Genomic DNA, 16,050 nt, shown 5'->3' with positions numbered 1-16,050 from the left:
CCCATGCAGACATGGGGAGAATGTGCAAACTCCACACGGACAGTGACCCAAGCTGGGATTCAAACCTGGGTCCCTGGCGCTGTGAGGCAGCAGTATTAACCACTGTGCCACCGTGCTGCCCGCTCCTATTTTTGAATCTTTTCATGTTCCTCGTAGAGGGAACTAACCAGGTGAGATATAACATCACAAAGTGCATGAATAAAGACCTGTGTTTATACAGCATCTTTAGACTTATAAAATTATAACAGGACTAGACAGGGTAGATGCAGGGAGGATATTCCTGATGATGGGGGGATCCAGAACCAGGGGTAATTTTTTGAGGATTCGGGATAGGTCATTTGGGACAGAGGTGAGGAGACCTTTCTTCACCCAAAGAGTGGTGAGCCTGTGGAATTCATTACCACAGGAAGCAGTTGATGCCAAAACATTGAATGTATTCAAGAGGCGGCTGGATATAGCACTTGGGGTGAATGGGATCAAAGGTTATGGGGAGAAAGCAGGATGAGGCTATTGAGTTGGACGATCAGCCATGATCGTGATGAATGGCGGAGCAGGCTCAAAGGGCCGAATGGCCTCCTCCTGCTCCTATCTTCTATGTTTCTATGTTACCATGTTACCTTTCCCAATCTCGGATGTCCCAAGGTGCTGTTGAATCTTTTTCAAGTGCGCCACTGATGTAATGTAGGAAACATGTGTCCAGCCTGTGCACAGTAAACTCCCACAAGAGCAATGTGACAACTAGATAAAAAGCAAAATACTGCAGATTCTGCAATCTGAAACACAAACAGAAAATGCTGGAAAATCCCAGTAGTTCTGACAGCATCTGTGGAGAGAGAATAGAGCTAACATTGCAAGTCTGGATAACCCTTCGTCAGAGCTGGACTAACTAGATATTAGTGACACTCATCGAGGAATCAATATTCCATCAGTTTGCATAATTTAAAGTAAAGTTTATTAGTCACAGGTAAGGCTTACATGAACACTGCAATGAAGTTACTGTGAATTTCCCCAAGTCGCCACACTCCGGCGCCTGTTTGGGTCAATGCACCTAACCAGCATGTCTTTCAGATTGTGGGAGGAAATCGGAGCACCTGGAAGAAACACACGCAGACACAGACAGTGACCCAAGCCAGGAATCAAACCCGGGTCCCTGGCGCTGTGAGGCAGCAGTGCTAACCACTGTGCCACCGTGCCACCCCCAAGCATTCAGCATTTGACTATCAAACATACAGACATCTTGCTGGGCACCAGTACTGATGGAAACTGCAAGCAAATTAGATTTCATAAAGACTTATACTTGGCGTCATCAATCTCAGACTCATTTTGACCCTTCAACTTTCCCATGATTTGATTTGATTTATTATTGTCACATGTATTAGTCTACAGTAGAAAGTATTGTTTCTTGCACGCTATACAGACGAAGCATACTGTTCATAGAGAAGGAAAGGAGAGAGTGCAGAATGTAGTGTTACAGTCATAACTAGGGTGTAGAGAAAGATCAACTTAATGCAAGGTAAGTCCATTCAAAAGCCTGATGGCAGCAAGGAAGAAGCTTTCTTGAGTCGGTTGGTACGTGACCTCAGGCTTTTGTATCTTTTTCCCAGCGGAAGAAGGTAGAAGAGAGAATGTCCGGGATGCGTGGGAGCAGTCTCGAAGGGCCGAATGCATGATTATGCTGGCTGCTTTTCCGAGGCAGCGGGAAGTGTAGACAGAGTCAATGGATGGGAGGCTGGTCTGCGTGATGGATTGGGCTTCATTCACGACCCTTTGTAGTTTCTTGCGGTCTTGGGCAGAGCAGGAGCCATACCAAGCTTTAATACAACCAGAAGGAATGCTTTCTATGGTGCATCTGTAAAAATTGGTGAGTTGTAGCGGACATGCTGAATTTCCTTAGTCTTCTGTGAGTCAGTTAGAAGCCTGTACCCTTTGAAAGGGAGGGGAGGGTGGGGGGAGAGAGCTAGTTGGACAGAAAGGACCTGTAGTTACCCGATGAGGAATACATTCACTTGAAAGCCTGTCCACCTTCAAGCTGAGCTTCTTTTTGACAATTATGTTGAGCAAGACAGTTCAGTTTGGTGTGCTTTGAGAGGTCATATTCGCACTTATACAACTTCTTTTGCTTTGTAAATGTAAAATTCAGCAGCTTGGCAGTTAGATTTAACAAAACAAGAAATTAAACCTGGAAACCCGCTTTAGAGTCTATGAAAAGAACCAGTCAGGAGACTCACATTTGATTGTGGCACATGGATAACGTAGGAGGAAAGTGTACCCTAGCTGTAACTGTAATACTACATTGTGCACTCTCTCATTTATTTCTCTATGAACAGTATGCTTCGTCTATATAGCACAAAAAACAATACTTTTCACTGCATCCCAAGAGATGTGACAATAGTAAATCAAATCAAATCAGATCTGGAGCATCTGAAAAACAGTAACATTATTCATTTCTTTTTTTATTAATGTGGGCATTGCTGGCTAGGCCCAGCATTTATCACCCGTCCCTATTAGCCCCTTGAGAAAGTGGTGGTGAGCTTCCTTCTTGAACCAATGCAGTTCACGTGGTGTCGGTACATCCACAGTGCTGTTAGGGAGGGAGTTCTAGGATTTTGACCCAGCGACAGTGAAGGAACAGTCGATATACCTCCAATTCGGGATGGTGAGTGACTTGGAGGGGAACGTCCTCGTGGTGGTGTTCCCAGGTATCTGCTGCCCTTGTCCTTCCAGGAGGTTGAGACCACGGGCTTGGCAAGTGCTGTCAATGGACCCTTGGTGAGTTGCTGCAATGCATCTTGTAGATGGTAGGCATTGCTGTCATTGCACTTGTGGTGAAGGGGTGGAATGATTGTGGAAGGGGTGCCGATCAAGCGGGGGCTGCTTTATCCTGAAGGATGTTGAGCTTTTTGAGTGTTGTTGGAGCTGCACCCATCCAGGCAAGTGGGGAGTATTCCATCACACTCCTGACTTGTGCCTTGCAGATGGTGTACAGGCTTTGGGGAGACAGCAGGATTGTTAACTATTGCACTGGGAGACATTGAAAGGAAGAGTTATTGAAGCAAAATACTGCAGATGCTGCAAATCTGAAATATAAACAGAAATGCTGGGAAAACCCAGCAGGTCTGACAGCATCTGTGCAGAGAAACTGAGTTAATGTTTCGAGTGTGGGCGATTCTTCTTCAGAGCTGAAAGAGTTATTGAGTCGGTTATTGAGTCGGTTATTGAGAGGAATATAGGTGGCACGGTGGTACAGTGGTTAGCACTGCTGCCTCACAGCTCCAGGGACCTAGGTTCGATTCTCGGCTTGGGTTATTGTCTGCGCGGAATCTGCACATTCTCCCCGTGTCTGGGTGGGTTTCCCCCGGGTGCTCCGGTTTCCTCCCACAGTCCGCAAGACGTGCTGGTTAGGTGCATTGGCCATGCTAAATTCTCCCTCAGTGTACCCAAACAGGCGGCAGAGTGTGGCGACTAGGGGATCTTCACAGTAACTGCCTTGTAAGCCTACTTGTGACACAAATAAATAAAACACATATTTAAGTCTGTAAAAATGCGCACAAGATCTTCATGGGGCAGAACTTCTCTTGGCGAAGAGTGTAAAAAGGGGTGCGCTGTTAAAGTTTAAAATGAATGTCTTTGTTGACTATTTCTAGGTCGTTCGAAGAGCGTGATGCCAGGTGACCATAGCACAACATCAAATCGAGCTTCATCTCCCAACACACTGGAACGTCCTGTGAAGTCAGGCTGGTTAAAGAGGAAGAGGTCTCTGGTTAAACAGTGGCAGTCTCGTTGGTTCGTTCTCCGAGGAGATAACCTATATTATCACAAAGAGGAAGAGGATGGGAGGCCACAGGTAGCGAGCAGATCAGATATATTTATTTTCAATTCATTCTCAGGATATGGGCGTCACTCGCTAGGCCAGCATTTATTGCCCATCCCTAGTTGCCCTTGAGAAGGTGGCGGTGAGCTGCCTTCTTGAGCAACTGATGCAACTGAGCGTTAACCGCATTGCTTTGGCTCTGGAGACATATGTAGGCCAGACCAGATAAGGACGGCAGATTTCCTTCCCTAAAGGACATTAGTGAACCAGATGGGTTTTTCCAACAATCAACAATGGTTTCATGGTCATCAGTAGATTCTTAATTCCAGATTTGTTTTTGATTGAATTCAAATTCCACCATCTGCCGTGGCGGGATTCGAGCCTGGCTCCTCAGAACATGAGCTGAGTTTCTGGATTAATAGTCTAGCGATAATCCATCTAACCTACACACTTTGGGACACTAAGGGGCAATTTAGCTTGGCCAATCCACCTATCCCGCACATCTTTCAAGTGTGGGAGGAAACCGGAGCACCTAGAGGAAACTCACGCAGATACGGGGAGAACGTGCAAACTCCACACAGATAGTGACCCAAGCCGGGAATCGAACCTGGGTCCCTGGTGCTGTGAGGCAGCAGTGCTAACCACTTCGTCGCCCCAAATAGAGAGAAAAGTCAGCCACAGCTGACTTACCCATCCCTAGTTGCCTGAGGGCAGTTGAGAGTCAACCACATTGCTGTGGCTCTGGAGACACATGTAGGCCAGACCAGGTAAGGACGGCAGATTTCCTTCCCTCAAGAACATTAGTGAACCAGATGGGTTTTTCCGACAATGGTTTCATGGTCGTCAGTAGATTCTTAATTCCAAACTTTTTTTATTGAATTCAAATTCCACCATCTGCCGTGGCGGGATTCAAACCTGGGTCCCCAGAACACTGGCTGACTTTCTGGATAAAACCACTAGGCCTTTGCCGCCCCATTGCTGACAATGAAGCCTCGGGTAGAACAAAGAAAATGACTTTCTCTCTGATCACCCCACAACAGTTAGGACCTGGTTAACCTGTGGAATTCGCTACCCCAAAGTGTGGTGGATGCTGGGACAGTGAGTAAATTTAAGGAGGAGTTAGAGAGATTTTTAATTGGTAATGGGTTGAAGGGTTATGGGGAGAAGGCAGGAAAATGGGGATGAGGAGCATATCAGCCATGATATCATATGTATGTCGAGTATCTGCTAACTGCGGAGCAGATGGCGGAGCAGATTTGATGGGCCAAATGGCCTAACTCTGCTCCTATATCTTATGAACTTATGAACAGTGGTGATAATATCCAGAGAAAGAGAGAGATGGTAAATATTTGCTATTTGTATTTAAAAAGTATTGATCTTTTATGACCATCTTCTTGTCTGTCCTCAGTCTTGTTTACGATGGGGTGCCTAACAGGATGAGGCAGGAGATTTTGATGAAATCAAGGTGGTTTGATGGTCCACAACATGTGAAAGCCATAGCAGGGCTCGATGGGCTGAATCACCATTGAGTATTCTATCATCATGAGATTTCTCCAGACCCACACTTGACTGAGACCTGCAAGTTGAAATAACTGAAGCTCTTGGGTCAGACGGTGGCACAGTGGTTAGCACTGCTGCCCCACAGCGTCAGGGACCCAGGTTCGATTCCCGGCTTGGGTCACTGTCTGTGCGGAGTCTGCCACATTCTCCCCGTGTCTGCGTGGGTTTCCTCCGGGTGCTCCGGTTTCCTCCCACAGTCCAAAGATGTGTGGGTTAGGTTGATTGGCCATGCTAAATTGCCCCTTCATGTCAGGGGAACTAGCTAGGGTAAATGCATGGGGCTATGGGGATAGGGCCCGGGTGGGATTGTGGTCGGTGCAGACTCGATGGCCAGAACGGCCTCCTTCTGCACTGTAGGGATTCTATGATTCTTGATTGTTGTTAGGGCTCAGAACAAACTTGAGTCTGATTGTTGCGTTTAATGCCTCGGAGATATGCAGAGATCTTGCATGTGTGCAACAGTCGTTTGTCTTTGGTGCTCTTAAATATCGGCCCTCAGGTTTATAGCTGCGTCCTCTGGCTTAGTGTCCTCTTTATCAGTCACTGCAGCCAGTGGGTGCACTCGACATACATAATCAAAACACCAGACAGTAAGGTTACCATTCTGAAATGGAAATGCAGCATTTTAACTTGCTTCCACTGCCACCTGGGGCCTGATGGACAAATTCCTCCGAGATCGAATGCAAAATCAACCTGATCCTTAATAATTTCAATCCCACTCACTCCCACCGGCCATCAATATCGGAGGTGGATCGCTGGTGTTAATTCCAACAATTGTATATTGAGGAGGAATGAGTCTGGTGCTACTCTGTCTCTTAAAACAGTGTTCTTTCCAGGACGATAAAGTCACAGCCCGGAGTTTTACCGCCCTGCCCCTCACAGGAATCGGAGCGGGCGAGGGGCAGAGCACGGGAAGGTCCGTTAACCTCAGGCGGAATTTTACAGTTTCGGGACGAGCGGGGCCCTAAATTCCCACCAGCAAACTCTCCCAGTTCCCCTCCGAGTGAACTGGTTTATCCACTCTTGCAATGATTCCCTAATCCTTTCCTGAATTGGGGAGAGCTGGGTTTACTTCCCAACTGTAATCCCACGCTGCACAATTTCCAGATTAACTGTTGGGAGGGGAACAGTCACTTTCAGGGGGAACAGTCACTTTCAGGGGGAAAAAGAAACAAGTGTCTTGATCATCCATCAGAGCTGCACAACCCAGTGACTCTTGGGAAATAACCACAGAAACATGGGCATTTTCCATGAGACATTTGGGAAAGATACCTCTCAATGTGAGAAAGTAGCAATGTACTTGGGATAAAAGCAAATTACTGCGGATGCTGGAATCTGAACCCAAGAGAAAATGTTGGAAAATCTCAGCAGGTCTGGCAGCATCTGTAAGGAGAGAAAAGAGCTGATGTTTCGAGTCCAGATGACCATTTGTCAAAATGTACTTGGGAATGTCTTCATATTTTAATTATGTGGAAATAGGAAGTTCTTCAGTAGATGAATGTGATGTAATGTGTTGGTCACTGACCAGTGTAGTTTTCACCCCCACTGTGAACATGATTAATGAGTTAGTGACGCACTCACCACCCTCCTGAGACATTCTCTTTTATGTTGGAGGAACTTCATTCATGCCAGCTGCTGTTATTTTTAACCATATACATTGTGTAACCCCTTCCTCTGTGATGCATTGGTTACTTCTGTCTCTCCTCCAGGGCTGCATTCTCCTCAAGGATAGCAAAGTCAATGAAGTACCATCAAACCCTGAGGATCCAGGGAAGTTCCTCTTTGAAATCACCCCAGGTAACGCCTTCTCTATTCTGTTAAAAACTCAAAATGTTTCAGGGTTTTGTACAGACACCGAGTCTGAAAGTGAATGACCAAGTTTGGGAAGCCTCCCAGCTCAAAGGCCACGTTCTCAAAGTTCGACACCTTTCCGAGCTGTCCTGGATTGTGTTGGCGAAGACACTTAGTGGGGGCTATGATGGTTTCCCAGTGAGCAATGTGGTTACGTGTGCGTGTGTTGTTGTTGAGTGAGAACATAATGAGCTTTGTTTATAGTCATAGAGTGAAAGAGATTTACAGCATGGAAACAGGCTCTTCGGCCCAACTTGTCCATGCCACCCTTTTAATTTTAACCACTAAGCTAGTCCCAATTGCCCGCGTATGGCCCATATTCCTCTATATCCATCTTACCCATGTAACTATCTAAATGCTTTTTAAAAGACAAAATTGTACCCGCCTCTACTACTACCTCTGGCAGCTTGTTCCAGACACTCACCACCCTCTGTGTGAAAAAATTGCCCCTCTGGACCCTTTTGTATCTCTCCCCTCTCACCTTAAACCTATGCCCTCTAGTTTTAGACTCCCCTACCTTTGGGAAAACGTGTTGACTATCTAGCTGATCTATGCCCCTCATTATTTTATAGACCTCTATAAGATCACCCCGAAGTCTCCGAAGCTCCAGGGAAAAAAATCCTAATCTATCCAGCTTCTCCTTATAACTTAAACCATCACGTCCCGGTAGCATCCTAGTAAATCTTTTCTGCACTCTTTCTAGTTTAATAATATCCTTTCGATAATAGGGTGACCAGAACTATAAGACCATAAGACCATAAGACATAGGAGCGGAAGTAAGGCCATTCAGCCCATCGAGTCCACTCCACCATTCAATCATGGTTGATTTCAACTCCATTTACCCGCTCTCTCCCCATAGCCCTTAATTCCTCGAGAAATCAAGAATTGATCAATTTCTGTCTTGAAGACGCTCAACGTCTCGGCCTCCACAGCCCTCTGTGGCAATGAATTCCACAGACCCACCACTCTCTGGCTGAAGAAATTTCTCCTCATCTCTGTTCTAAAGTGACTCCCTTTTATTCTAAGGCTGTGCCCCCGCGTCCTAGTCTCCCCTGTTAATGGAAACAACTTCCCTACGTCCATCCTATCTAAGCCGTTCATTATCTTGTAAGTTTCTATCAGATCTCCCCTCAACCTCCTAAACTCCAACGAATACAATCCCATGATCCTCAGACGTTCATCGTATGTCAGGCCTACCATTCCTGGGATCATCCGTGTGAATCTCCGCTGGACCCGCTCCAGTGCCAGTATGTCCTTCCTGAGGTGTGGGGCCCAAAATTGCTCACAGTACTCCAAATGGGGCCTAACCAGTGCTTTATAAAGCCTCAGAAGTACATCCCTGCTTTTGTATTCCAAGCCTCTTGAGATAAATGACAACATTACATTTGCTTTCTTAATTACGGACTCAACCTGCAAATTTACCTTTAGAGAATCCTGGACTAGGACTCCCAAGTCCCTTTGCACTTTAGCATTATGAATTTTGTCACCGTTTAGAAAATAGTCCATGCCTCTATTCTTTTTTCCAAAGTGTACGATCTCGCACTTGCCCACGTTGAATTTCATCAGCCACTTCTTGGACCACTCTCCTAAACTGTCTAAATCTTTCTGCAGCCTCCCCACCTCCTCAATACTACCTGCCCCTCCACCTATCTTTGTATCATCGGCAAACTTGGCCAGAATGCTCCCAGTCCCGTCATCTAGATCGTTAATATATAAAGAGAACAGCTGTGGCCCCAACACTGAACCCTGCGGGACACCACTTGTCACCGGTTGCCATTCTGAGAAAGAACCTTTTATCCCAACTCTCTGCCTTCTGTCTGACAGCCAATCGTCTGTACACAGTATTCCAAGTGTGGCCTCACCAATGTCTTGTACAACTTCAACAAGACATCCCAATTCCTGTATTCAATGTTCTGACCAATGTTTGGGATGCTAAGTGTCCTTGTTGTTTTCCAATCCCACTGGAGGTCCTGCCCCCTGCCCATCTCGATAACCTCCTTCAGCCAATTTTAATCACTCCGCAGGTAAAAATAAAATACTGCGGCTGCTGGAATCTGAAACAGAAACAGAAAAATGTTGGAAAATCTCAGCAGGTCTGACAGCATCTGTGGGGGGGAGAGAATAGAGCTTTGTCCCAGCTCTGATGAAGGGTCATCCAGACTTGAAACGCTGGCTCTATTCTCTCTCCACAGATGCTGTCCGACCTGCTGAGATTTTCCAGCATTTTCTGTTAATCACTCCACCACTGGCATCCCTGTCCTCAGCTCAGGAAATCATCTCCTGAAATTTCTCCAGCTCTCTCTGTCTTCCTTTCCTCCCAGTGGGAGACCAGACGGACACGCAGAAAACCAATGTGACTTGGATTCTGGGTTTCCAGGGCAGTACCTGGATCCTCTGAAGCAAAGCAGGGTTGGGGAAAGCCACAGAGTTGTAGTGGAATTAGCCAGGACACCGAGTGAGTGAAGCTATGGCATATGTGGGCTCCAACAATGGATTCCAAGAGAGTCAAGTGCCATTAACCCATCCATTAGCATCCGAGAGAAGCTGAAACTCCTGTTTGAGTAGTGTCAGAGCATCACTTAAATCAATCTGACATTGGATCGATTTTAGGCATCCTTCTGCTGCAGGGGCAGCACGGCGGCACGGTGGTTAGCACTGCTGCCTCAAAGCACAAGGGATCCGGGTTCGATTCCGGCCTTGGGTGATTGTCTGTGCGGAGTCTGCACCTTCTCCCCGTGTCTGCGTGGGTTTCCCCCGGGTGCTCCGGTTTCCTCCCACTGTCCAGAAGATGTGCTGGTTAGATGCATTGGCCATGCTAAATTCTCCCTCAGTGTACCCCGAACAGGCGCCGGAGTGTGGCGACTAGGGGAATTTCACAGTAACTTCATTGCAGTGTTAATGTAAGCCGACTTGTGACTAATACATAAACGTCTCCCTGTGTCTTCGTGGGTTTCCTCTGGGTGCTCCGGTTTCCTCCCACAGTCCAAAGATGTGCAAGTCAAGTGGATTGGCCATGTTACATTGACCCTTAGTGTCAGGAGGATTAGCAAGGTAATGTGTGGGATTACAGGGGATAGGGCCTGAATGGGATTGTTGTTGGTGCAGGCTTGATGGGCCAAATTGCCTCCTTCTGCACTGTAGGAATTCATAGAATCCTAGAATCCCTACAGTGCAGCAGGAGGCCATTCGGCCCATTTTTCAGCCCATGATTTTATGACAGAACAACCCAGAATTAGCCACTTTTACACAAAAAACTGGGTGAAATAGATTCCAGTTTCTCCTGCACACTGAATTAAATTGCTGCTTTATCTCCCCACATTCCGAGGAAGGATACTTGTTCTGGTGTTTTTTTGATAAGCGAGCTATTGGTTTCACTTTCTTGTACATTCATCTGGGTAAGATCACGAGCGTCGAACTGCATGGGTTTAACTGCGAAGAAGATACTGAGGGTACATTCAGATGGAAGTTTTTCACCACTTTGTCTAGGTGGGTAGTCCATCGGACCATGCACCCTGCGCAACCCCTCCGATGCGTGAAGGACTCCCAGAAAACCATGTGCAGGCCGGCAGGGTCTGCCACCGCCCCCCCCCCCCCCCCCCCCCACCTCAAACTGAAAGCTGGCTTGTCAAGTTGCAGAGGATGTGGTGTCTATGGGCAAGGTTCATTCGAACTGGGCAGGTTCTGTTCAATACAAAGTGGCGGAAAAAACCCTGAACTCCACCTCTTGTGTCTTTGATGCTGCAACTGTTAGCTGGAGAGGAAGGGTGTTGTTATATATTGTGTGTAGCCGGCATCTGGCATTATGAATACAGGCTTCAGACCTCATTTGGGCAGCACGGGTGGCACAGTGGTTAGCACTGCTGCTTCACAGCGCCAGGGACCCAGGTTCATTTCCGGCCTTGGGTCATTGTGCGGAGTTTACACATTCTCCCTGTGTCTGCGTGGGTTTCATCTGGGTGCTCCGGTTTCCTCCCTCAGTCCGAAAGGCATGCTGGTTAGGTGCTAAATTCTCCCTCAATGTACCCGAACAGGCGCCAGAGTGTGGCGACTAGGGGATTTTCACAGTAACTTCATTGCAGTGTTAATGTAAGCCTACTTGTGACAAATAAATAAATAAATTTTTGGAAGGTAGGGACTGGATGGAGAAACTTAGATACAGGAGGTTTAAGTAGCATGAAGGCTACCCTGGGGCAGAGCCCCAGTTCTACATGTTTACGACATGCTTCTGGAAGATTCTGCTGAGAGAGGACTCCACCCTTTGGTGTGAACACTTACTCTCTGTTTCCCCTGATCTCTCAAGTCAGGTGAACCTCGATTGCTGTACTGCCTTAAAGAGACAGACATCTTTTCCCAAAGGTAGGGGAGTCTAAAACTAGAGGGCATAGGCTTAAGGTGAGAGGGGAGAGATACAAAAGGGTCCAGAAGGGCATTTTTTTTCACACAAAGAGTGGTAAGTGTCTGGAACAAGCTGCAACCTAGCTATGACTGTAACACTATATTCTGCACTCTCTCCTTTCCTTCTCCATGATCGGTATGCTTTATCTGTATACTGCGCAAGAATCAATACTTTTCATTGTATACTAATATGTGTGGCAATAATAAATCAAATCAAGGAGGTAGTAGTAGAGGCGGGTACAATTTTGTCTTTTAAAAAGCATTTAGACAGTTAAATGGTTAAGATGGGTATAGAGGGATATGGGCCAAACACAGGCAACTGGGACTGGCTTAGTGGTTTAAGAAAAGGGCAGCATGGACAAGTTGAGCCGAAGGGCCTGTTTCCATGCTGTAAACCATGATGTAAACCTCTATAACTCTATGAAACATACACAACAGATGTGTTCTCGCTCAAAGCAAAGATACGGTTCCAAAGTCACCGTGATTTTAATGTGAATTTGTTAGCTTTGTTCTTTGAGACTCACAAGCTGAAACTTAGCTAATCCTGAATACATGTCCCCTGCCTAAAGGTAAGCATTTTATCAGGGAGCAAGCGCTCGGGCAAAGCTTTTCCAGTCTCTCCCACTGGCAGGATTTTCCAGTCTCGCCGAAGTCAATGGTCCTTCTGAACACCTCTTGCATTTTACAATCCCATCCCCACCATGACAGGGCTGTAAAATCCCAGCCGAGGAAAGGCCTTCCCGACTCGCTTGAATAGGAATTCTCCAATGGCCCGGCTGCAAGTAAAGTCTGAATTTGCTTGTCTGAAATTCCCCCAGGATAAAGGAGCAGTGCTTTCATGAACCAAAAGCTACTTGGTGAATTCTGAGGAGACGTTTGAATTCCTTTGGCCATCAGGGCAAATGCTCAAGTCATTATGCCAATGGATTTCGTGATTGCAAATAACTGCAAACATCTCTTTGCAGTCCCACTCTGCTACTGCCTGCTGCCTCCAGGAATTGAAAATTTCCCTAGCTCCTTGGCTAATCTCTACATAGCCGTCATCATCCTGCACTACCCGAGCTCAGTGCTGCCTCGGTAACAAGTCTTCGGAGGCAGAAGTCCCTTCACCAAAATCCCTTTATTTACAATTCTAACAGCAGTGCACAGAGTTCTATCAGTCAGCAGTCTACCTTGGGGAATGCCAGAGGAACTGACACTCCCGGTTAAATACAAGGAAAAGACTCCCTGATTGTCCCATCAATCGACTCCTTAAATCAGGGATTTCTGTGTGTTTATTAGAAATGCATTATTACAACAACAATTACAAATACATTTTTCAAAATACAAATGCACAAGATACATTACTGATGGCTAACACCATCCATTTTATCAATAACCTACAATTACTACCTTCCATTAAGAAAGGGTTTCAACTCCTTAATCAGGGATTTCTTTTGTTCATTACAAATATATTATTACAAAAACAATTACAAATACAAATTTTCAAAAAACAAATGCGGAAAATGCATTACCGATGGCTAACGCCATCCATTTATAACCTCCAATTCCTACCTTCCATTGAGGAAGGGTTCGTTGTGGTTAAAGTTTTCCAGGGCATTGCCCTCTAAATACACCCCATAATTTACAAATCTACAAGCATTAATACAACACAACAAACTAACTCCATACACCAAAAATGACCATTGAAGGACCCCTGAATCAGGGAGTTCATATTCCAATAGGCGAACATCTATGGCCTGATTGAAGTCATTACAGCCTCCAACTCTACATTCACATCATCTTCTTTGCTCTTCCAACACTGGTCACCATCTCCCTGAGTCCTAACCATCAGCTCACCTCACCCTACACTCCTTCCCTCAACACTTTCCAACATGTAACTTTTCCACCCTCCCATCCGCTGTTGTGGTTTCCTCCTCCTTTGAACATAAGAAATAGGAGCAGGAGTAGGCCATCTAGCCCCTCGAGCCTGCCCCGCCATTCAATAAGATCATGGCTGATCTGAAGTGGATCAGTTCCACTTACCCGCCTGATCCCTATAACCCCTAATTCCCTTACCGATCAGGAATCCATCTATCCGTGATTTAAACATATTCAACGAGGTAGCCTCCACCACTTCAGTGGGCAGAGAATTCCAGAGATTCACCACCCTCTGAGAGAAGAAGTTCCTCCTCAACTCTGTCCTAAACTGACCCCCCTTTATTTTGAGGCTGTGCCCTCTAGTTCTAGTTTCCTTTCTAAGTGGAAAGAATCTCTCCACCTCTACCCTATCCAGCCCCTTCATTATCTTATAGGTCTCAATAAGATCCCCCCTCAGCCTTCTAAATTCCAACGAATACAAACCCAATCTGCTCAGTCTCTCCTCATAATCAACACCCCTCATCTCTGATATCAACCTGGTGAACCTTCTTTGCACTCCCTCCAAGGCCAATATATCCTTCCACAAATAAGGGGACCAATACTGCACACAGTATTCCAGCTGCGGCCTCACCAATGCCCTGTACAGATGCAGCAAGACATCTCTGCTTTTATATTCTATCCCCCTTGCGATATAGGCCAACATCCCATTTGCCTTCTTGATCACCTGTTGCGCCTGCAGACTGGGTTTTTGCGTCTCATGCACAAGGACACCCAGGTCCCTCTGTACGGCAGCATGTTGTAATTTCTTTCCATTTAGATAATAATCCAATTTGCTATTATGGGAAAGAAAGATCAAGGCAGCCACCACACGTACAATGGTGCTTAACAATGCTAAGGTTCATTCATTCAGTCAGGATTTGAGAAGTCAATAGCAGTGTTACACAGCGGCTGAACATTTGCAAGTGTCACAGCTGGTGGCTTCCTCAGAACAAACTGAGTCAAAATCACATGATGCTTTGCATCATTTCCTCTCTGGTGACGACGGATGTAGAAAACATCCCACAACCACCTTCAAAGGCCATCTTGCTTGGTCATTTCCTTTCATTCTTATTGTTCCTGATCTTGCTGGAAAAAATTGAAGTCATTTATTGTTCAAATCTATATTCATCTTAGAATCATAGAATCCTTACAGTGCAGAAGGAGGGCATTCCGCCCATCAAGCCTACACCAACTCCTACCCCGTAACCCCTTGTATTTCCCCTGCAAATCTCTCCCTATCCCCCTAACCCCACATATTTAGCATGGCTAATTCCCCCCTAATCTACACATCTTGGGACACAAAGGGGCAACTTATCATGGCCAATCCACCTAACCTGCACGTCTTTCGGACTGTGGGAGGAAACCGGAGCATCCGGAGGAAACCCACGCAGACACGGGGAGAACATGCAGACTCCACACAGTCACCCAAGGCTGGAATTGAACCCGGGTCCCTGGCGCTGTGAGGCAGTGGTGCTAAGCACCGTCCGCCGTCCGCCTATCTGGGCAATCTGAATAGTTGTTGAAGCGAGACACACTAGGAGGTGTATTCTGACTGTACACAGAACTTCAGGTTGGTTGAGGGTTCAGTGCGTGTGGATTAACATGTGAACTTGCTGAATCATTCGCCGTTCTGCTGTTTTACAGTGGGCTACAATGATCAAGACTGGATAGGAAGTGTTTATGAGACACACCTGCTGATGGCCAATTCCCAGAATGAAATGAAAGACTGGGTCAAGGCAATCCGTCGGACAATGGGAGCGTCCAGTGGAGGTACCAGATTACATTCACATACTCCTCTCAAATTCACTAACAAAATAAAATCTCTGGGCGCTGGCAAGCCTATATGATTTTTTTAAAATTCATTCGTGGAACATGGGCATCACTGGCTGGGCCAGCATTTATTGCCCATCCCTAGTTGCCTGAGAGCAGTTGAGAGTCAACGACTTTGCTGTGGCTCTGGAGTCACATGTAGGCCAGACCGGGTAAGGACGGCAGATTTCCTTCCCTAAGGGACATTAGTGAACCAGATGGGACTGAAGACACTACTGCCCACACAGTGACGCAAGCGAGCACATGACCCACACCCAGGGTCAGTCTAGTGTTGGACAGAGCTGTGTGTGTCAGCCAGCACGGAGACACACCCAGGGTCAGTTTACTGTTGAACAGAGCAGTGTGTACCAGCCAGCACGGAGACACACCCAGGGTCAGTCTAGTGTTAGACAGAGCAGTGTGTACCAGTCAGCACGGAGAAACACCCAGGGTCAGTCTAGTGTTAGACAGAGCAGTGTGTACCAGTCAGCACGGAGACACACCCAGGGTCAGTCTAGTGTTGGACAGACCATCATAGAAATCATAGAAACCCTACAGTGCAGAAGGAGGCCATTCAGCCCATCGAGTCTGCACCGACCACAATCCCACCCAGGCCCTACCCCCACATATTTTACCTGCTAATCCCTCTAACCTACGCATCTCAGGACTCTAAGGGGCAATTTTTAACCTGGCCAATCAACCTAACCCGCACATCTTTGGACTGT

The 16,050-nt window shown here is 46.6% G+C and overlaps 1 protein-coding gene across 2 annotated transcripts in view; it reads left to right on the top strand.

The window, feature by feature from the left end:
- arhgap25 (Rho GTPase activating protein 25) overlaps positions 1 to 16,050 on the top strand; it is a 73,929-nt gene that overhangs the window by 27,413 nt on the left and 30,466 nt on the right. The window contains exons 2-4 of one of the 2 annotated variants that reach the window (XM_078239591.1): positions 3,645 to 3,844; positions 7,081 to 7,168; positions 15,161 to 15,286. In XM_078239591.1, coding sequence (XP_078095717.1) covers positions 3,645 to 3,844; positions 7,081 to 7,168; positions 15,161 to 15,286 — 414 coding nt within the window. Of the gene's footprint in view, positions 1 to 3,644; positions 3,845 to 7,080; positions 7,169 to 10,623; positions 10,709 to 15,160; positions 15,287 to 16,050 lie in introns of those variants that run through there. The other variant, XM_078239592.1, reaches the window with a different exon arrangement.

Source organism: Mustelus asterias, chromosome 22 (genome assembly GCF_964213995.1).
Source record: "Mustelus asterias chromosome 22, sMusAst1.hap1.1, whole genome shotgun sequence".
Lineage (NCBI taxonomy): Eukaryota > Metazoa > Chordata > Chondrichthyes > Carcharhiniformes > Triakidae > Mustelus > Mustelus asterias.
This window is presented reverse-complemented; position numbering and strand designations above follow the sequence as displayed.